This window comes from Acomys minous, assembly GCF_964271855.1.
Source record: "Acomys minous genome assembly, chromosome: 18".
Taxonomy (NCBI): domain Eukaryota; kingdom Metazoa; phylum Chordata; class Mammalia; order Rodentia; family Muridae; genus Acomys; species Acomys minous.
Window position 1 is genome coordinate 43,786,410 of NC_140501.1, and position 22,501 is coordinate 43,808,910.

The 22,501-nt window shown below is 43.7% G+C and overlaps 1 protein-coding gene across 1 annotated transcript; it reads left to right on the forward strand.

Moving 5' to 3' along the window:
• The first annotated feature begins 3 nt into the window (after window positions 1-3).
• On the forward strand, window positions 4-20,758 carry GPALPP1 (GPALPP motifs containing 1). The gene is made up of 8 exons (XM_084766973.1): window positions 4-201; window positions 4,200-4,329; window positions 5,399-5,497; window positions 8,775-8,880; window positions 12,069-12,200; window positions 12,764-12,928; window positions 16,736-16,834; window positions 20,418-20,758. The coding sequence occupies exons 1-8, from the start codon at window positions 114-116 to the stop codon at window positions 20,634-20,636; spliced, it is 1,038 nt and encodes a 345-aa protein (XP_084623099.1). The 5' UTR covers window positions 4-113; the 3' UTR covers window positions 20,637-20,758.
• Window positions 20,759-22,501: the final 1,743 nt, after the last annotated feature.

The following is a 22,501-nucleotide window of genomic DNA, read 5'->3' on the forward strand; positions in this document are numbered from 1 at the left end:
AGCCGGATAAACTTCCGGCCCTCGCTGCAAAGTTGGTCTGGTGTCCAGGCTGGGTTTAGCTAAGCTGCGAGTGCAGTTTGGCTTGGGCTCTGAGCGACTGTGCGTCGCAGCGAATGGCTAGGGACTTGATCGGGCCGGCCCTGCCGCCAGGCTTCAAGGAGCACGCGACAGTTGAGGACGAGGAGCGGGACCCGAGCCCGGGTAAGCGGCAGCTGGCGCCTGCACTCGCCGGAAGGGCTAGCTTGCGCGGCGGAGTGGGCGCGGTCAGCCCTGAGGAGCAAGCTGGGCACGCAGTGTTAGGGGCCTTGATCATCATTAGAACTACGATTCAGCCCCCAATTCGCTATTGATATGAGCCAGACTGTGCTAACTGATCAATATCTTCGTCCAGTCGACTGTTTAGCCCTTGCATCAACTAACTTTTTAAGAAAAGATGATGGTGCGTGTGTTACAAATGGTGACAGGGACCTGTAACAAATCGGTGCCTAGGATACACAGCTAGTCAGCGAGGAAGCCCAAATTAGAACCTAGTATCTGTGTACTTTCGGACTTCGAAAACTTGGCTGAAGAACCGGTGCCCCTCTCGTCCCGGCCTGACTTCCTGGCCTCTTACTCTATCGTTCCATTTTACTCATACGGTCCGTGTTTCTGCTTCCTTGACGATAGGCTTCTTTTGGCTGCTCTGATTGTACATCTACGCCTGACAACTCTAACACATGCCTTAAATCCCAATTTACGCCTCACCTTCCTTAACATTGTCACGTCTTCCTCCCGGTTTCCCTCGCCCCAGTTATACAAATATTTAACACACTCTATTCGAATATTTTTTTGACATGTCAGTCTCCACCATTTCACTGTGCCTTGTAACCTTAACATAAAATAGGTACATCCTGTATGCCTCATCATTGGCTTTCTCACTCTTTCATGCTTTTCTGACTTTAATGTTTGTTCCAGTTCAAAGGCTGGGAAGGATTATAGTTGGGGGGGGGGAGAAAAAAAACTGAAGGAATATTGCCAACTGTTTCTAAATCTGATTATCCTTTTCTGGCCACCCAGAGACTATGTCTCCACCAGAGTCTGCCCTCCAGACCTTGTTTCTAGTTTAGCCAATTAAAAAAAAAAATCCTTTTATTCTTTGTTAGCAAGGAACTTTCCAATCAATTGAGGTTGCAGAAATATGTGTGAATTCTATTGGGTAAATCCCCGGCAATTTATTTACCTGCTTTACTGGTGACAGACATTTGAGTAGATTCTGGTCTTTAATTCTTACAAAGAGTGCACAATGCAGTGTGTGTGTGTGTGTGTGTGTGTCTGTCTGTCTGTCTGTCTGTCTGTCTGTGTGTCCTGTGTTATATACCCTCAGCTTCAGAATCCTACTAATTTACCAACGTACTCAGCAAGAATGGGAATTCTGATTGTTCTGCGTTCTTCCTAATCATTATGTCTCGTTATTTATATTTCTCTCTCTCTCTCTCTCTCTCTCTCTCTCTGTGTGTGTGTGGGGGGGGGGGGGGATCTGAGGAGGCCAGATTGTGGAATCCTGTAAAAGTAACCTTTATTCTGGCTCAGTTGTTGTCTGGGAGGCTTACTATCTCCTTCTGCTGGTTTAGGCCTAGGCCTAGTCCTGGAAGCTTCTAGCCTCCATAAAATCTAGTCTAGAATGTTTTAGCCTATGAGACTTTCTGTTTAATAAGCTCACTCTTGTTCTTTCTGAGCTCTGGGCTGGCTGGTTCAACTCAGCTGTTCTAACTCAAACTCTTCTCCCAGCTGACTTATTTAATCTGTTGTTTCGTGTGGTTGGTTTTGGTTTGGGGGGGGGGAGGGTGTTTTTGGTTTTGTTGTTGTTGTTGCTGTTTGGGACAGGGTTTCTCTATGTTATCTTGGCTGTCCTGAACTCACCTTGTAGACCAGGCTGGCCTTGAACTCACAGTGATCCGCCTGCCTCTGCCTCCCAAGTGCTGGGATCAAAGGTGTGCACCACCATGCCCAGCTGATTTATTTAATCTGGCTTCTCATCCCAGAATTGTTCTACTTGGCCTCAAACTAATTCAGCAATCGGCTCTAATCTTCTGGCTTCTCATTTTCTGGCTCATTCCATCTTCATCTGAGTGTCTTCTCCCCCCCCCCCCCCCCCCCGCAACTCATTTCTCTATTACTCTTCTCCTCTCTGCAAAACTGCCTCTTAAATAGTTTCCCTTTCCTCTCTTTTCTCATGAGAGTTGGGCATAACCTATTCTGTCAAATCTTCTCTGATTCGTCACCTTTTCTGCCACTCAATTAGACATCACTTTTAAACATGGGTGTTGCCTTCTACAAACTAACTCTACCTTCATCTGGGATTAAAGGCATGTACCACCACACCTGGATCCAAGCTTTTCTTTACCTGCTACTTGCTCTATACCAGGCTGGCCTCGAACTCAGATCTGTTTGACACTGTCTCCTGGATTAAAGGTGTCTGTATTCCAGCTGGATCACACAGACCTAGATCCTTGGATGTCATCTCTTGCCAGAACAGCCATGTTCAGAATTAACATTCCTCTACAGAATCCCTTGAAACTGGAGTTACAGGCAATTGTGAGCCTCCGGATGGGGGACTAGAACTTGCGGGGGGCGGGGGGGCTCTCCAATGTACACTCTTAGCTGCTGGTTGAGCCATCCCTCAAGACCGCATTATAGCATTTTTAAAAGAAAAGTTTTGTTGATTCTTCTTCTTATCCCCCTCACCCCTCTTACAGCCTTCACCCACTTCCCAGAACCTCTTTCCCCTTTCATGTCTAATGTGTGTCCCCTCGCCTTCAACACCTCTTTGAACCCCCTTGTGGTCTTCTTTCTAGTTCCATAGCCACATCCATACTCACCCCACTTATAAACACATACATGGACATCATAAGCTAGACTGCTCCTCTCAGGGAGGACACTCTGTATTTGCCTTCCTGAAATTGGCTTACCTCACTGTAGAATATTTTCTACTTATAACCATTTTCCTGCAACTTCCGTGATTTCATTTTTCTTTACAGCTGAATAAAATCCTACTGTGTATTTTATACCATATTTCCACTGTCCATTTATCTGTTGGTGGACATTTAGGCCAGTTTCCTTTCCTCCGTACTGTGACTAGGGCATCAACAAACATAGATGTACAGGTGTTGCTCTGCAGGTGGGTGGTCATTTTTGTCAGCTTGACACAAGCTTTCGGTCATGGTGTTCATCACAGCAGTAGTAACCCTAACTAAGACACTCAGGTTTTGTTTTTGTTTTTTGTTTGTTTGTTTGTGTTTGTGTTTTTTTCCTTACATGTTCTGAGAAGATATTTGTTGGACGTCCTCCATTAGCCATTTGCAAGCACACTTTTCAGTGGCATTAGTTATTCATAGCGTTTATGTAGCCATCCATCCATCTCTAAAGCTTTTCATCTCACAAACTGAACCCCCGTCCCTCCCTGCGCATAGCTCCTAGCAGTTGCCATGCTGTTCTGAATGTGCTGCTTTAAGTACCTTTTGCCGGGAGGGGCTCGCACGGTAGGCCGTTTCTGAAACTGTCTGATAGACTTTTCATAATGTCCTCAGGGCTGATTTGTATAGCATTCTTCAGTGTTTCCTTCTAGTGAGGACTCCTGGTCTGAGGTTTAAACTTTATCAGAGACATTTTACAGAGCAACAAAGTATCACAGGCAGGCTAGCTAGCTTACACAGTTCATTCACACAGTGAGCGGCAAAGTACAGATTCAGAGCCAAAGACTCCAGCTCCAAAGCTTGCCTCCTCGCCCTTCTTTGTGCGGGGCGTGCTAGTCTCTTCAGCCTTCAGCATCAGGCTGTTCTTGTGGAGGTCATCGCTTGTTCTCTTCTGTCTCTGCCTAGAATGGTCTTCTGGATCGTTGTATGGCTACTGTTGTCTCGTCACTTAAGTCTATCCAAAGTCTTGTCAGTGTCCTTCCCTGGCCTCTCTCTTCCAAATTGCCCCCTCCGTACAGACACATGTTTGTACTGTTTTAATAGCAGCACTTTGTCTGAAGCGATCTCTTTAGGTTTGCTTCTTTAGGAGTATTTACTCTGTCACTGGTGGATGGAGGGTTGGTAGGTGGGTGGATAGTCAGAAGACACAAGTCCATAGTAAATGCTAACCAGCTGTGGCTATGAAAAGAAAATTCCAGCCAGGAGGGCTTGGTGGGAGCTGTAACACGTCCCTCCAACTTCGTACAGTTGCAGGCCCCGCTTTGCCCCCTAACTACAGAAGCAGCAGTTCCGACTCCTCAGACAGCCACGAGGACAGTAGTTCTTTGTCTGACGACGGAAATCAAGAGTCTGAAGATGACACCGGTCCAACTGCACGGTAGGTCACTAAATCCGACAGTGAACCAAGCTTCACACCTCTCCTATGTTGGTTCGAAGCAATGGCTACTAGAACACTGTTTGGAGTTGTACAGCATAGGGAAGAATAAGCTGCTTTTTATTTTTTTGAAGACAGGGTCTCACTATGTAGCCCTGGATAGCCTCCAACTCACATGGGTAACCTGACTCTGTCTCTGGAGTGCTGAGATTAAAGGTGGGAAGATGCATCTTCTGTAAAGAAGCTTGTTCTAATTGGTGGTACCCACCTTTAATCTCGGCACTCCAGAGACAGAGTCAAGTTACCCATGTGAGTTGGAGGCTATCCAGGGCTACATAGTGAGACCCTGTCTCCAAAAAAATAAAAAGCAGCTTAGTCTAGTAGTATGTGGATATACCTAAAATCAATGGATGAATTAATAAAGTTTGTGTGTATGGCACTGGGGAATCAAACCTATGGCTTTGAGCAGGCTAGGCAAACTTTCTACTATGAGCTATATCTCTAGCCCAGTAAGATTATATATAAAGGGCTTCCTTAATATATTGTTGAAATAACTAAAAATTATAAGTAATCCCATAGACATTCTTCTTAAAATTGATATGCAGTGAATGTTCTGTCTGAGTGAATGATTCTAATCTAGCCTTACCCACCATGGGTCCGGTAGATACTGAACCTTTCTTTTTACAGATTAATAACATTTGTGATGCCCTTTCAAGATTGTGAGACAGAAAAGGCAACTTACGGTGCTTCTGAAAGGGAAAATAAAGGCTGAACTCGTGCATTTCACTAAGAAAGGGCCGCAGACTGCTGAGATTTCTCACTTAGTGGAATCATGAATTCTCCACAAGATACAGAAATCTGATCTAGTCCTGATAAATAAGAAACTGAAGATAAATTCCAGGAGCAGATTAAGAGCAGTTGTAGTATTCTGCCGTTAAGGGGCGGTTATTGTTGTTGTTGTTGTGTTGTTGTTGTTTCAGTGTTTAGCTATCTGCTTAATTTGTCCTTTTGAAATTAAAGCTTTTCTTTTTGTAAATATTTAACATATGTTTAACTTAAATTTTGTTTTCAGAAAGCAGAGGAGAAACCAAGATAGAGATGATGACGATGATGGGTTTTTTGGTCCAGCCCTGCCTCCTGGGTTTAAGAAGCAGGATGACTCTCCTCCACGGTAATAATGTGCAATGATTCAGCCAGTCTTTGGAGCTCATAATACTTTGCTGTTTTCTATGGAGACTGACCCATGATAGCCAGCCTGTTAGTTTCGAGTGAGCAAATGTATTAGTATATAGCAAGTGAGACTAGAAGACTCAAACAGCAGAGTCACAGTAGAACATCAAATCAGATGCTCCGTGCATCCAGCAAAAATGACTGGGGAAGCACTGGGGAGTCCCTGATGGACAAAGAGAAACCAGGCAGAGTGGCTGCTCTGGAGTAGGACCTCAGCTAGCCGTTCCCACAGCATGCATCTTTATACCCTGATAAACGCAGTGAAGGTGCTGGGGGTGATTCACCGCGAGGCTGGGTTCAAGAGCATGGTGTTTACCCAACTGATTTTCTATCTATGTGGACTCACTGGACTTTTTTTCTTTTTGGTTGGGGGTGGGGGGCATGTTTTCTGTTCTCCTTTCCTGTCTGACAGGCCAGGGGCCGGCCTGTCCCTGAACAAGGGGTCTTCGAGGACAGTGTAAGACAAACATGCCTGTTGCTGAAGTGGTCTCCCCCCCTCCAGAACCACTTCTCGGGGAGCTTAAGGAGCACATGGCAATTTACTAACATACTGCATGTCACATGCATGCCTGTGTGTGAGAGAGCATAGGAGAGCTGACTGTTTCCTTTTGTATTCAGAATTTAGGACCTTATGTACAAATTCCTAATTTCCATGTAACCCCGTTTCCTTTAAGTGTAGCAGGACTACACAGTGCACTGCCATTTTTGTGTCATCCCCAAACAAATAATGCTTTTTACATTTTGCAAGAGTAATATAAATGATCCAGGCACATCAATGTGGCTCTGGAAGTCTAAAGGTTAGGACCTATTTCTAGCCTTTTATAGATAAGTTATTGGACCCTGGGATGTAACATTCCTTTCAGAAGAAGCCATTATAGATGGACCATCTCTCACCTGAAAATCTGCAGTCCAAAATGCTTCTAAATCCCAGACTTCAAGTGCAGCCAGCACGACACCACACAGCTGCTATTCAGTGTATACAAACCTTGTTTTATGTATATAATTATCACCTAGCATAGTTGTTATACAGTTGCCTTTAGGCTATTTGGAGAAGGTTCATATGAAACACAAGTGAATTTTCACATTTAGACTTGAGACCCTTTCCCCAAGGTTTCTGATTACGCATATGTAAATAGTTCAGACTCGGAAGTTTGAAGTACTCATGTCCAGGCGTCTTGGATAAGCTGCCTTCAACTTGCACTTAGTCTGCGGCGGATCCCGTCTTGAAAATTACATACTAGTGTCTGTTCTGGGCATTCTTCTTACCTTACAGGTTTTTTGTTACCTATGATGGTTTCTGATCTTGTGCTCTTATGAGAATTCTCTGTATGCAAATGTGTGTATCTACACCCAGATATGTTTCTTATGTGTTCTCTTTTAGCTCTTTTTTTTTCTGTTGTTTTATCCTATTCTGGTTTGTTTGTTTTATTTATTTTTAGATGCCTATTTTCTAATGAAAGAGAAAAAGAAAGGTTGTAGATTTGGGTGGGTGGGGAGGTGGGTAAGATTTGAGAGGAGTCAGGGGAAGGGAAACCATAATCAGACTATATTATATGGGGGGGATCCTATTTTCGATTTAAAAAAAGGAAAAAGAAAGGAACATTTGGACAATAAAATCCATATGGGAAATAAGTATTAGCATATATTGAAGTAAAAACCTCTAATAAAACTATAGAATGTCATGGCTTTATTTACTATTTTAAATGTTTTATTACATTTTATTTATCCTTGGGAGGACACACACCTGACACCAAGGCACAGATGACAGTCACAGGACAACTTGTGGGACTTGATTCTTTCCTTTCACTCTGTGGGTCTCAGGAACTGAGCTCGGGCCCTCAGCTTTGCAGCGAGAGCCTTCACCCACCGAGCCTTCTCACTGGCCCACTCTATTTACTGTCTTCTAAGAGTATGCCACAAGTTTCTCTCCACAAACTCTAACATCATAAAGTTGAACAATTAATGTTTGTGTAGCTCTGGTAAGAATTATCCTTAGAAAAAAAGTCCTCTAACATTTCCTCATAGCTTGCCAATGGCAGCTAATTGAATCCTTCTGATAATCTGAAACTGCACTCGGCCATATACAAAACTATTACTCTTGTCTTGGTTCATGAAACAAGATGAGATTATTAAGGGATCAGACCATTTACTCTCAAAACTGGTTCCCCTCTGCCAAGAAGCCTGCCAGAGAGGCTCTGAGTCAGCTTGGTACCACCTGGAAATGAGCTGAGGACCTCAGTGGCGTCTGGGTAGGGAACCCTGACCAGGGAGAACCCTGAGGAGACATCGGGTCAGGGAACTGGAAGTGCGGACTGAAGTGGGTTTCCTTTCCACAAAAGGCTCGGCATGGTGGCAGTTCTCTTGTATCAGTGCAGTTCCCTGAGAACGGGGCAGTAGCGCAACTCTAAAAATCATGAATTTAACATCAAAGAGTCCAGGGCTTAGACCCCAGCTCAGCCCCTCACTGGCTGTGTGGATCTTGACTATTAATTTTTCCCTAAGCACAGTGGCAGACATGGAACTAGAAACATGCACAGAGTGAAATGTGATTGGCATGGCACCGTCTTCACCTGCGGGGCACAGTGGACCAGCCACATTCCTCTGGCTTGTCGGTACTGGATTATTAACAGGGACTGTATAGATCCACACTGCTGTGCTGTATTGCCACTGACTGCTGGCATCTGTTGTATGTACCCTCTGTAGGTGTCCTTAGAAGAACACTTTCTATTTAAGTAGTTTTGACTGTAATTATAAGGACCAGTGGAATCCTTCAGTAGATAGCAAAGATCAAAACTGGAAGCCCAGGATGGGAAGTACCCTCATGAGTACAGTCCTGTCAAAAAGATGGGAAATCTTTGCTTTATTATGAAGGCACTTGTCCTGCACAGCCTCAGAGCTTGAGTTCGATCCCCATTGCCAACGTACAGAGAGAACTCATCCCCTAAAGGCGTCCTCTGACTTCCGTATGCATAGTGGCACACACGTGCCCATAAATGAATGAAAACAGTTTTTCTAGAGATGTAATAGAAAATAACAGGTCCAAAAATTAAGTTTTAAAACACCTAGTAGAAAACTATTAATACTAGTGAAAATTATGTTATGAAAATTCTTATTGTCAACGTTTGTTATTAGCTGGTTTTCTTATGACTGTGAACTTTTATTCTGAAAACAGCTTTATAAAGTCAAGAGAGAATGATAATGGTATGTTTTATTTTCAGGCCTATGATAGGTCCTGCATTGCCACCTGGTTTCATTAAGTCTTCACAGAAAAGTGACAAAGGCCGAGAGGCTCAAGGACAAGTGTCATCATTCTTCAACTCAGAGGTTTGGGAAGTTTTCATTTACAGAATAAAATGTATAATGAACTCAGAACTGAGTGGTGTCTGTAATCATGTGCTTCACATGAGATATGAGACCACAGGTCTGAGTCTCTTAACACTCTGTCAGTTTACTGTGAGAGTAGAACACCCTGCGAGAGTAGAACACCCAAGATGAAATAAAAGTTGATCTCGCACCTGATAATGCTTAACAAAACAAGACTGTTGGGCATCATGGTTTGTGCTCCTTGTCTTTGAAGGAGTATTTTCATTACTTTTCACTTCCTGTCTTAAGTTTCCCTCCAGACAGGTGTGCTAATGCACACCTTTATTCCCAGCACTCAGGGAGGCAGAGGCAGGTGGATATTTCTGAGATCGAGGCCAGCCTGGAGTACAAAGTGAGTCCAGGCCAAGGCAACACAGAGAAACCCTGTCTCAAACAAAAGAAGTTTCCCTCCAAGATGGAAGGTTTTAACCTTGAAGGAAACTGCTACACAACAAAGATCCTCTGCCTAGGGAATGGTACCACCCACAGTGGTGTCTTTTCTGCCTCAATTAACACAATCTAGATACCTCTTCCCAGGTGCTCCTATGTAATGTCAATGACATGGACAGTCAAGGCTAGGCATCACAGTGGTGAACACACACTGCACTCTAAAAACAAGGAGAATGTGTTTGGTACATAGTAGGAGGCCCAGACGTAAGGCCGGTCTGAGATTGGTTAGTTTAACAACACAGTCTCCAGGGTTTTCCCCCATCTTCCTTCTCTGTCTTCTTAGGCAGCTAATACCTCTTCAGCTGATTTATACTTTCTTTATGCCTCTTACACCTGCCAAAGTCTTCAAATACACATGCAGTTCCCAGTGTCCAGATGCTGAAGGTGAACAGATGTTTTCACCTCTGACAGAGGAAGGAAAACTTTTTCCAAAGGTTTCACGTGGGCTCTCTATTCATGTTTGTTTAACCAAAATTGTATTAAATGCCCATGCCTTAGCCTGTCAGGTTAGTGCTAATGAGTGAATGGCTTTGAATTATCCAGGTTCCCCCCAGGACTTAGAAAAGCCCTGGCTCCATGGTTCCACAGAGGGCAAGTGATGTAGGTTCTTCTAACAATAGAGGCTTTATTGGTAGGAGCTATTATCACATTACACTCACCCTCCAGAAACGAGCAAGGGCTGTGGAAAATGGCCTAGAATGGTGCATAATATCTATTGTGTTTTTAAATAAAGTTGTTATCACAGATACTGGGCTCAGTGGACATCCGCAGAGGAGGCCCAGGCTCCTGTGTCCACAGACAAAGAACTGAGCATAGACAGAGTTGCATCAGAAGCAAAGATAGTTTATTAAGAAAAGACACACCGCAACCAAGAGAGCGATCAGGGCTCAAATGGCCCTGCTGCCCAGAAGGTGGCCTTGTGGGCCTCATGGTGCAGACTCTGACTGATGTGTATAGCACAGGCGTGGTTCCCAGGCAAGACTTCAGGTCAAGATGCGGTTCTGGCCCTTCTCCACTCCTTTGTGTCATCTGAACTCCTACTGCGCTGGGATTAAGGGGGCTGACTTTCCCTGTCCTTCCTGTCCTCCATAAGGATCTGCCCAGACCTGCCTGGTCCTGTAGCAGCCTGCTTACAGGAGCCCCTTTGCCCACCCACCTACATTCCCTGGGCACTGGGCCTCTTCATGTGGACCCCAGGCCCCTAGGCCCCCAGCTCTTTACCACAGCCCCTCTCGGCTTTCCTCCTAGCTTATCTGCGTTCTTTTCCTCACCCTTCACCTACAGAAGCACTGTCTACCAGGGACCCACAGCCACACGGGCCTAAGATCCAGAAAGGGTAACAGCAGCCAGAGAGCAGAAAGCCCACCTGATACTGACACCAGGAAATACCTCAGACATGCTGCCTGGGTCCCATTACAGAAACTCACACATGACCAGCCAAGGCAGTCCGCCCCACCGCAGTTAGATGAAGTACAAGACAAGGCCCTTAAAATAGCAATTACGGATATAATCAAGGACCCTAAAAAGGGTATGAGTAAATGCCTCAGTGAAGTCTGTGAAAACAGAAACAGCTGAATGAGATAATGAAAACAATTCAAGACTTGAAAGTAGAATTTAACAAAGAAATAGAATCACTATAAAGTAAATTCAAACTGAAATAAAACTGGAAAGGAGCTGGGCATGGCAGCCCATGCCTTTAGTCCCAGCACTTGGGAGGCAAAGGCAGCCAGATCTCTGTGAGTTCAAGGCCAGCCTGGTCTAAAAAGCTGGGTTCCAGGACAGCTAGGGCTACACACAGAGAGAACCCCTGTCTCAAAAAACAAACAATACAAAACAAAATAAAATAAAAACCTGGAATTGAAAATTTTAGAATGTCAAACAAAACCCTCAAAGTTAAGCCTCACCAACAGAGTGCAAGACATGGAAAAGAATCTTGGGTGTTGAAGACAAGGCAAATAAGTGTTAAATCCAGAGAGAGAGCAGAAAGAAAGGGGGGTGGGAGAGAGGGAGCAAACAAGAGGTACCCACTTACCACAGCACTGTTCTGTCTTTGCAGTAAGTTAGCAATACTGGGAACTGAATTGACGCATCTGGGTCAGTGTTTTGGGAGCTGTCACACAGTTCATGGTTCATAAGAGCTGATAGTAACACCCGGATTCACTTGTCATAGTCCAAAAAGCATCCTATGTATAGAGGATAAAATAAGTTTCAAACGTGTCACTTCTGACCAATTGGTAATAAATACCAGGACGGATATGTCAGAAAGTAATCTAAGGCCAGATCTCCTCCCATCAGCCAGAGGGCTGAAAGCCTAGACAAGTGACTAGAGAGTGGGAGATTCCTTGCTTAACACATAACAAAGCCTGGGTCCTACCAGCAATGGAGGGAGAGAGGAAGGGAGAAGAGGGGGAGGGGGAGGGGAGGGGAAGAGATGGGACGGGGGGGGGGGGGGATCAAGAATGAATAGGAATAATTCAGTGGGGTCTCTGGTGACATAGGACGAGACATGGGACAGTCCACATGCTATGGAGCTGTCATTTCCAAGAAGCCAAGGGAAAGGCCACTGTTCAGGGATGAGCTAACAGTGCGCTTTCTGTTTTCTTTGTTTATATCTAATCCATTTCAACTAAATGCCAAGATGTTTAAGATAATTGTCTGTAACCTGTTGGTTTCTTAAAGATACTGTCTTGTTTTCAAAGGAAGCAGAGTGCAGTGAAGATGAGGGTATTGTTGGACCAATGCCTGCGAAAGGACCAGTTAACTATAGTGTAACCACAGAGTTTGAAAAAAGGGCCCAGAGAATGAAGGAAAAGTTGACCAAAGGAGATGATGTAAGTTCTCCAAGGTTCCTGTGTTGACTTATTTTATGTGTATGAGTGTTTGCCTGCGTGTGTGAATGTGCACCGAGTGCATGCGTGGTGTCTGAGGAGCTTAGGAAAGAGTGTCAGATCGCCTGGACCTGGGGTTACACTTGGTTGTGAGCCACCATGTGGGTGCTGACAACTGAACCCGAATCCTCTGCAAGAGCAGCCAGGGCTCTTAACTGAGCCAACTCGCCTAGGAAGTAGCAAAGTGCATTTGTTTATATAACATTTTTATTTTGAAACAGGGTTTCTGTTTGTGTGAAGTTTTTGTTTTGAGATTCACTGTGTAGCCAACACTAGCCTTGAACATATAGACATCTACTTGCACAGCTAATACTTTGTTTCCTTTTTTGTTTGCTTGTTTGTTTGTTTGTCTGTGTAGCCATAGCTATCCTGGATTCGCTTTGTATACAAGCCTGGCCTCGAACTCACAAAGATCCACTTGCCTCTGCTCCCAAGTGTTGGGATTACAGGGGTGCACCTCCTGGCCCAGCTTTACTACTTTGTTTCTAACTGTACTCATTACACAGGATTCATCTAAACCAATCACAAGAGAGTCATGGATGACTGAGCTTCCTCCAGAAATGAAAGACTTTGGCCTTGGGCCAAGAACCTTTAAGAGAAGAGCTGATGACAAATCCGGAGACCGGTCTGTCTGGACCGACACTCCAGCCGACCGGGAAAGGAAAGCTAAGGTAACAGGTGTTTTGGTTTTCTTGATTTTTGTTTGTGTATTCTGTCTAGTTTGCCTTGAACTTGCAATGATACAATATGAAATTATTTAAGAGTACTACTGATGCAGTGCTTTGAGGGCAGCAGAACAGGTGTACATGACTTGGGATGGTGGCGCTGAGTTCACTGTCTCACACTAGTGAAGACTGAAAACATGGTACCAATGGCATCATGGAAAGTAGAGGCAAGTTTTATTCAGGAGCATTGTAGAGATGTGAGAAATGAAGGAAAAGTGTGAAATTAAGGGAAATTGGAACTCTTGAGAGCGGCATGGGTTTTCAAGAACTCTCTTGTATTAGGTTTTTACAGGTCTGTGGTAAAGACTAGACAAGGCCGAGTAATCACTATGAGGCTGGTTAGTTCGCTGGGCTATCATGAAGGTAATGGGTGGCCCACATGCTCCTTGCTTGTTCCCTGGTCCAACCAGAGAGATGTTCTGGGTACGTGCCCATCAAGCTAGGCATGGTCAAAGCGGCCCCTTTGTCCCTCTCTGACCTCTGACCTCGACTCTCTCCTAGCTGCTAGTCACTGGCTGCTGTTTCTCACTCTAGCTTTGCAAGTGTTTCAGGTGCTGTTAAACACACCAAGTTCTGTCTGTTCTCACAGCCACCAGGAAGTGCTGCAGTTTTTCTTGGTTATGTCATGCCTAAGCCCCTGTCTATGGGGCGGTGCTCTAGGTGGAAATTTCTTTTTTGTTTTTTGAGACAAGTTTGGTTTTTTGTTTTTGTTTTTTGGTTGTTTGGTTTAGGTGGAAATTTCTTTTTTGTTTTTTGAGACAGGTTTGGTTTTTTGTTTTTGTTTTTTGGTTGGTTTGGTTTTTTGAGTCAAGGTTTCTTTTATAGTCATGGCTGTCCTAGACTTCTGGACTCACTTTGTAGACCAGGCTGGCCTTGAACTCACAGAGATCCACCTGCCTCTGCCTCCCAGGTGCTGAGATTAAAGGTGTACACCACCACGCCTGGCCCTTTTTTAAAAAAAGATGTATTTATTGTTTATTATATATATATAGTGTGCTGCCTACACATATGCCTGCACTCCAGAAGAGGGCGCTAGTCTCATTATAGATGGTTGTGAGCCACCATGTGGTTGCTAGGAATTGAACTCAGGACCTTTGGAAGAGCAGCCAGTGCTCTTAACGTTTGAGCCATCTCTCCAGCTCCCTGGAAGTTTCTTGTTAGAAACCATCTTTACTTCCAGTCGAGTCTGTGCGATTACCTCAAGGATAGAAGAAAGGGCTATAGGCCCTCAGCAGCTTTGAGCCAGGGACAGCCGGTCGGCTGACACTGGTCCAGCACCCTGCTTTCTCCCCGTGGTCTGTGTGCTCCCTCATACCCTGCTGCAAGCTTCTCTTCTCTGATGCTCATTCTTAGTGTCTCTGCCTCACTAGTGTCACCCAAACATTTCTTTGAATCCTTAAGTCTTCCCACTAGCACATCCCCAAACCACTTGCACTTTTCACCCTGGGCCCATTTTCCTTACTTCCTATGGAGTGCTAGCCCCTGCGTTACTACTTTTTGAGATTCTGATTTTGAAGGAAAAATAAAAATCGTCCCCTGCAGAATAGTTAGGAGGAAGGAACGTCACAGCGCTTGCTTCTGTCTTCCAATCCACTGCCATCTTTAAACCTAACGGAAGCTCCAAGACTGGGCTAAGTGCCCCCTTTTCATGGACAGGAAACCACCCTTTGTGAAGACACCCTTCGCAGGTTGTCACAGAGCTAGTTAGTGGCCACTGAAAACAATTCATGTTTAAATTTCTAACTCCAAATTCCCTGATCTTTACACTATATATGAAATTATATACTATTATATGTACACCATTATACTATACATGAAATAATATCTTAAAATATTTCAAAAGAAAACTAATCTTGTAGGCTAACCTAGCAAATGAAGTGACACGTAGAGACCCTTTCAGAAAGACTGTATCAGGTTCCAGCGTAGGCAGAAAGGACCTCCTCTTTAAATACTGCTGTATTAAATAAATTACAGAAATGTAAATGTATGTATGCATAAAGTGTAGCAGTTGTTACATTTTTGTTTAATAAGAAATATTCTATTGGGTGTTGGTACCTGAGCCAATGTCTCCAGAACTACTCATGAAACTTGTTTTATCTCAGTGTTTTAGTTACTATAAAGTGTTCCACATAAGTCTTAACTGTTTGTCACCTTGAGATAATAGCTTTCTTGGTTTTGGTCTAAACAGCTCTCCATCTGATTTAGTCTGTCTTTCTTGTTCATCAGCCCCTGCATCTCAGCAGCTCCGTTTGCCACATGTGGCTATGAGCCGAATTCTTGGGTTTGGTTGCAGGTGACAGAAAGAAGTGGCTAAGATGAAAACTGCCTGCGCTTTCATTTGGTGAAGAGTTGGTTATGAGTTAGAAGTAGTAAGGTGCAGTGGGGTGGCCTAGGGTCAGACGCCAGGAGCCACGTTGTAGAGACAGAAACGACTCTCCCAAGTTGCCCCCCGACTTCCACGTGCACACCATGGCATGGGTCCCCCCCATTTAAGATGGAAAAGATATTTTTAAAAAGAGGAGGTAAAGTACGAGTGTTGAGTTCTCCACATTTTGGCATCCTGCCTGTACACTTTGCAGTATTGTAACTCCTCTTTAATCCCAAAGATTAAAAGAAATCTGAGTATGGTAATAGGTGAGGCAATCCAATCTACATAGAAAACACACACACACACACACACACACACACACACACACACACACATCTAAGTCCTGCAGAGGCTAGTAGCTCTGAAGTGCCTGTTTCAGTTTTGTTGCAACAAGGCTTTCCTGTAGCTCAGGCTAGCCTCGAACTCGGCAGTCTCTCCATGGTGCTTCCCAGTGCTGGGAACATGAGCTGGCCATTTCTCTTAGCCAAGTTGTTGTTGTTGTTGTTGTTTTTAACAAGTTTTTATTTTGTTGTTGTGTGCAAGTATTTTGCCTGCTTGTATGTCTCTGCACCATATGCATGCATGATGCTCACAGATGTCAGAGAGGTCATTAGAGCCCCTGAGAGTTACAGACAGTTGTGAGCCCCCACGAGGATGCTGGGAATCATATGAGGGTTTCCCCAGCAAGAAGCAGTTTTGAAATATGTTTTCAGGATGGTGTCTTGTCAGGTTCATGCAGCTTCCTCATTCTACAGCATACTGCAGGGTAAGCTAGTGTGTGTGTATGTGTGTGTGTGTGTGTGTGTGTGTGTGTGTGTGTGTGTGTGTGCGTGCAATTGCAAACGGACTGTTTGTTTTTACTTTGCTTTGTTATTTTTATTTTGTTTCTTTCGTGCCTATCTTCTCTGTGACTTGGTGTCACATACCTTTGCTATTTGTGCTGTCATTAGCTCCAGGTTGTTGGTAGGCAGGTAGGTTTTCTACATAGATGCGCATACCATCATTGAGTAGTGGCAATGTCCTTTTCTTTTTCTTTCCTGCTTTTTTTTTTTGTCAATATGTATATTCTTTTTTTTTTCTTTTACCATTTTTGAAAACAAACAGTGGAAGATTTCTTGTATGTTATTTTTCGACATTTTGTCGTTGTTAGTCCAGACACATCCTGAGTGTCTTCCAGTTGGGTGATTGGAGAGGGGATTGGTTTGGCTCTCAGGAGATACTGGCCCCTGCTCTAACCTTCCCTTCTCAAGTATGTAGCTATTTCTGACTGGGAGGAATTCAGCCAGCCTGGCTTTACTTCAGTTTCTTGTCATTTAATCTAAGTAAAATTAATAGTATTTCTTTTTTATTCTGTTTTAAGTGATGCTATTATGTTCATTCTTCAGGAAATACAAGAAGCAAGGAAGTCATTGAGTAAGAAAGATGAAGAGAACGTCTTGTCAGGAAGGGATAAGAGACTGGCTGAGCAAGTGTCTTCATACAATGTAAGTAAGAAAATAAAATTCATAAATGTGTAAATAATCTGTTTCTTTTCCCTCTCTTCCTCTCTTTTCCATTGCGTTTTGTTTTGTGCTGGGATTTCACCACATAACCCAGGCTGCCCTCACACTTGTTCTCCAGAGTTGGCTGGTTTTCTGTCCCTACCGTGTCCCACCATCTCCCTCCCATCTCCCCCTTCTCTCTCCCTCCGCCCCTACTCTCTCTCTGACTCTGTCTCCCTCTGTGATTATTTAAAATCAACTTTACTCTGACTCTAAACAAGAAGACTGGGAGTGACAGCAGCAGGTCTCAGCACTGACCGCTGAGTGTGGTGTGTGCCAGCAGCCTCGCCTTTGAAATGCAGGAAGGAAACAACTGTGTTCCAAACAGCTAAGTATGCAAGTCCAAAAACTGTGTGTTTTAACTGCCACATCCACCGGAAACCCACGCATCTCCTTCAGCATCCCGATGGAGTGCACGATCTGCTTAGCTAAACAAGGTGGTCCCACGCTGACAGCACAGACAGTTGCCTGTATCACTAGACTTTTGATGCAGGGCTCCAGCTTTGCTTCCTCACCTGTCATTAGTCAGGGAGGGCAGTTGTTTATGGAACCACTAAATCGTACTGGGCTGCCAAAGCTGCCCATGAGCACCTCAGGTGGGACAAGATAGGCATGGCAGCACATCTGAAGTGAGGATCTCCAGTGAGCTTCCTGGCAAGCCAGAGGAAAGGCCTTGCAACTTGTAGTTACTTAGAAGTGTCACAGGACTGAAGAGTCTTCTTTTAGTGGAAGACAATAGAGTTCCCCTTCACTTCCCAGTTCACTCACACACCTAGCAGATCTCTATGCCACTTAGGTACGGCTTATAAGTAACTCTGGACGTCCCACCAGACATCTCAGTGGCACACTGGGTTTGGTTGTAGCAGCCATCGGTAGGCCCCCAAACCGCTCCTGGCCGGCTGTGTCCCACACCTTGAACTTGATGGGTCCTCTGTTGGTGTGGGCACAAGCGGTTTCACCTCCATCCCCACAGTGTCAACATACTCTCAAGCTCACCCATCAATTGGCACCTCAAGAGTGTCTTCTTCCCAGTGCCACTGTCACCACCAGGATGGGCTTTAACCGGACACACAGCTTCCCCCCATCCCCCTCCCCCCACATCCCCCCCAGCATGGCCATTGTGGTAGTTCATTTCTGTCTCTTTTTGCAACTGCCTTTTACTTCACACATGTCTCAGTCCTAAAAAATATTTGACTCTATTGTCTGTGGCATTTATATAAGATCTTTCTGTATATTTTATAAGATGTTTTTAAGTTTTAATTCTTACCTAGTAAATCTTACATCAAAAGGTTAGTTCCTGCTGGGTGTGGTGGCACATGTATTTAATCCACGCATTCAGGAAGCAGAGGCAGAGGCAGGAGGATGTCTGTGAGTTCAAGGCAAACCTGATCTATATAGTGAGTTCCCGGCCAGCCAAGGCTACATAGCAAGACCTTGTCTCAGAAAACAAACACAAAGCCTAATTACTAACGGGCGCGTGGTCAGAAAGCAATAGCCCTGTTCCCTCAGAGATCCTTAGTGTGTAACTTTGAAAATTATAAGCAATTTTGGAGTGTTTGGTGGGAAGATTTATACATTAGAGAAAAATACTTTAAATGCTTTACATTCAATCTGAATTTATATATTAAGGTCCCTATTCATTTTTCATTTTTTTATTATAGTCTCTCTTTCAAAAACTGGGGAGTGGTCTAGCTCAGAGATTAAGTGTTAATTACTGAACCCACTGGCTCTCAAAAGGCCTTAAGTATTTAGGAAAATTACCTTTGTTTCAGGTGTTTGAGTTAATGATTGTATAAAAGCCGATGTCTTGGCCATGTGCTGACTGGAACCATAATCAGTAAGGCACACATGAAGTGGTTCTGAAACTACTGGAACATTTGTGTAAGCCGCCGGCGGCTCAGGAGTCAAGTCCCGGGTAGCTGAAGAACCACAGTCATTTAGCCCACGCTGTCTGCACTCAGAACAGCCCAAAAGACATGCATAACTGGGAAGCGTACAGATCCAACAAGGAAATGAAAATGAAAGTTAGACTGTGTAGACTTGAAGAGTAAACACAACTTTCTGAAACATGGGGACACATGTATGTAGCCAGAATGGGTTATCTTAGAAAGAATGCTTGAAATTCATTAGCTTGATCTTTTCCAAACCAACATTTCTTATAAAACTAAACACCTACAGTGTGACGCTGGAAACACGACCCCCTCCCAAATAGAACATTATTTGCAATAGCCTCAAAACTATAAAAAAGCAGCAGAAGGTAATTCATAATAGCTATCACTGTAACAGCACAGGTGTCCATCAGTGAGAGAAAGAAAAGCCAGCGTGGACCTGCCCTGCGCAGAGCGAACGTTTTGTCCAATGGTGGCTGTTGGAGTAGGAGTGCTGGATTTACTCAGGAGTAGCATTCAGAGCTTGGAAATGGCCAAGATCCTTATGGGGATTTGAATTAGAAAACATCAGTGAGTTTGCACCTCATACCTGTGCATTCAATTTCATTGTTAGGGAAAAAATATAAATAAGTATTGAATCTGGCAATGACTGCATGCTGAAGTGTTTATGTCTGCAATTTACTTTTAAATACATCCAAGAGCTCTGGAGAGACAGCTTAGCAGTCTGCTCTTCTGGAGGTCCTGAGTTCAATTCCCAGCAACCACAGGGTAGCTCACAACCATCTATAATGTAGTCTGATGCTCTCTTCTGGCCTGAAGGTATACAATCTTAAAAAAAAAAAAAAAAAGACCTAAGTAAATAACAATCATTGTGAATAACCTTAAAACCTTTACCTGGTCTTGACACCATCCTGTGTAGCCCTGAGTATGTGTACATCCACCCAGCTTTGAGGCCCCTTCCTTGATCTTTCCATCCCAGGCTAGTCTACTTAGAGGTCCACAGCAAATCCCTAAATTTATTAAACCAATTGCCTTTGCACAGACCTTGTCTGAAAATGGTATCTATTTAGACCTGAAAATGTGAGCATCAATGCAAGCCAAGAGAAGACGGGAAAGAGGGAGCTTAGGGGAAAGAGCACAAGCAGAAGAATGACACACACACACACACACACACACACACACACACCCTGCAGCTCTGGCCTGTGCCATCTGCACAGCCTAGCGTTAGGCCCCTCCTGAGCCCCTTACTTTCCTACCTCACTTGTGTTCTGGCTTCTACCTGTTAGCGCTTTCACCCCTTTCCGCCTGAGTGGCTTCAGGGACCAGGTCATCTCTGAGGTGGGAATAAAATTGCCCGTTCTTTCCCACCTCTGTTCTTGATTGATACTCCTGTTAGGACTTGAGTGCCCGTAAAGACCATGTCTTCTTCCTGTCTTCCTCTTCTTCATCTGAACCGCATGTGAATGTGCAGCACACGTGTACATTTTCTTCCTAGATGCCATCTTGGGTCCAGAAACCCCCATGAAGGTTTGCAAACATTGCGTGTTCACATGCACTGGCCCAGTCTGCTTCCTAGTTGTAGGCTGTCTGTAACCTACATGAACTGAGGTTTTTATTTGTTTTCCTACTTTCCCTAGGAATCAAAAAGATCAGAATCCCTCATGGACATTCATCATAAGAGGTTAAAGACTAAGGCTGCTGAAGATAAAAACAGGCACCAAGAGAGAATACCATTTGACCGGGATAAAGACCTCAAGGTTAACCGCTTTGATGAGGCTCAGAAGAAAGCCCTAATAAAGAAATCCCAAGAACTGAACACCCGGTTTTCACACGGCAAAGGGAACATGTTTTTATAACGAAGTGTGCTTTAGTGAGCGCGCCATCCCGATGGGCCTAAGCCCTCAGAAGATCCCTGGTCTACAGTAATTATGTGCACAAATACATTTCCTTTTGTAATAAAGAAGATTCGGCATCTGCAGTTTCATAAATTGTAACTATTGGGAAGTTGGAGGGGAAATGTGGCTTATTGGGAAAAAATAGCTTTGTGTTCACAATAGCCAAATAGGACATTGCTTATTTAAAAAGCTAAGGGTTCCAATGAAGAGAAAAGGTGTGTCACAGACTGTGGCGTGCAGCCTGAGTGGTCATGCAATCCACTGGAAAACAAAGATCTTTCTCTTTTTTTGGTAGGTTTGTTTGTTCACTTGCTTGTTTGTTTCGGAGACAGGATCTCATAACCTTGGCTAGCCTGGAACTCACTGTGTATACCAGCAGGCTGGCCTCAAACTCACAGAGATTCACCTGCCTCTGTCTTCCAAGTGCTGGGATTAAAGGTGAGTGCAACCATGCCCAGTTCTTTAAGATCACAATTAGGAAAGATTCATTGCTTCAGATGGCCACTCTCAGTTGAGTGACAGCTAGTTCGCCATCTCTCCATCTCAGATGAGAATCTGAGAGTTTGTGGTGTCGGTTAAGGAACTGTGTGAGAGCCGAGGGTGCTTCTTAAATTAAGTTCCTCATGATTTGTAGCAGTATGAACTGGACATCAGTATTCAGATGTGATTTTAAAGGATAATACAAACTTTAAAATGCTTTTCAGCTTACTGAATTGTTACCTCAGAGAGATTTCCCTGTGTGATGTCTGTCTACCATTACTTGCTAGAGAATCTTTAAAAACATACAAATTTACCCTGGTCTGTGTCTCCTTTAAAGTAATATGGGAACAGACAGTCAGTGTTTCTTATATAGAATAGAATATTTGGGTGTTCTTGGCTTTTAAGAGTCCATCCCCACAACTCCCTAGTCCCTAATTTTTTATGATGTCATACAAGTTTCTTTTAAGTTCTGTGTGAGACTGTACTGAGTCTCTATAACAGCCTGTACTTTTTTTTTTCTCAAATATATTTAATTTGCTCCCAAGTCTTGCAAATCCATGAATTGCCTAGCCTGTCCTCCAAAGTGCACCTAGTGAATGCACACCTGCTAGAAAATACAGAAAATGGACTTTTGTCCTTCCTGCTTTTCCATGTTTTTATGCCTAGAACTTTTTACTTACTGTCAGGTAAGTTGTTATTGTTGTTGTTTTATTGGTTTTAAGGTAAAGAAGGCTGTTTGGTTATCTCATGTTAAGGAAATATTCTTGCGATTTTTAAAAACTTTAATAGTGAATATTTGTATGGGCAGCAGTCTGAAGGATGTTACACATGTCTGTTATCATCCATGTGAAGTCTATAGGACTCTGCCTTCATGGTCTCAAGCTGACTGCATCCTGGAACTTGACATGGGATCTTCTGATTCATATATGTGTGTTAATTCTGGATGGCTTTTTAAAATAACCAAGTCATCACTGGAAATAGGAAATCTGTGCTAATAACCACGCTGTGGGAGTATTACATGTTTAATGCTGTAAGCAAAGCCTCTTAAGCTGTTAAACAATTACTCCTAAATAGGGAGATAAAGCCTAAATGCGAATTCTGTGTATTTCCTGCATATTTTCTTTTTCTGCTAACTCTGTTTTAGGTCTCATGAAGCATAGGATTTTGTTGAAAAACATTCTGATCCCCACTTCCTGTGAACGTTATAAAAATTGGGCAAACTGTTCTATTTACAATATAAAGTATTTTTTAATAGTGTCACACTTTCTGTACTGGTGTAAGGAGCCTATTCAAAAACTATTGCTTTTAAAATCTTGAGTTGTTTCTGAGTCAATTGAAGAGGCTGC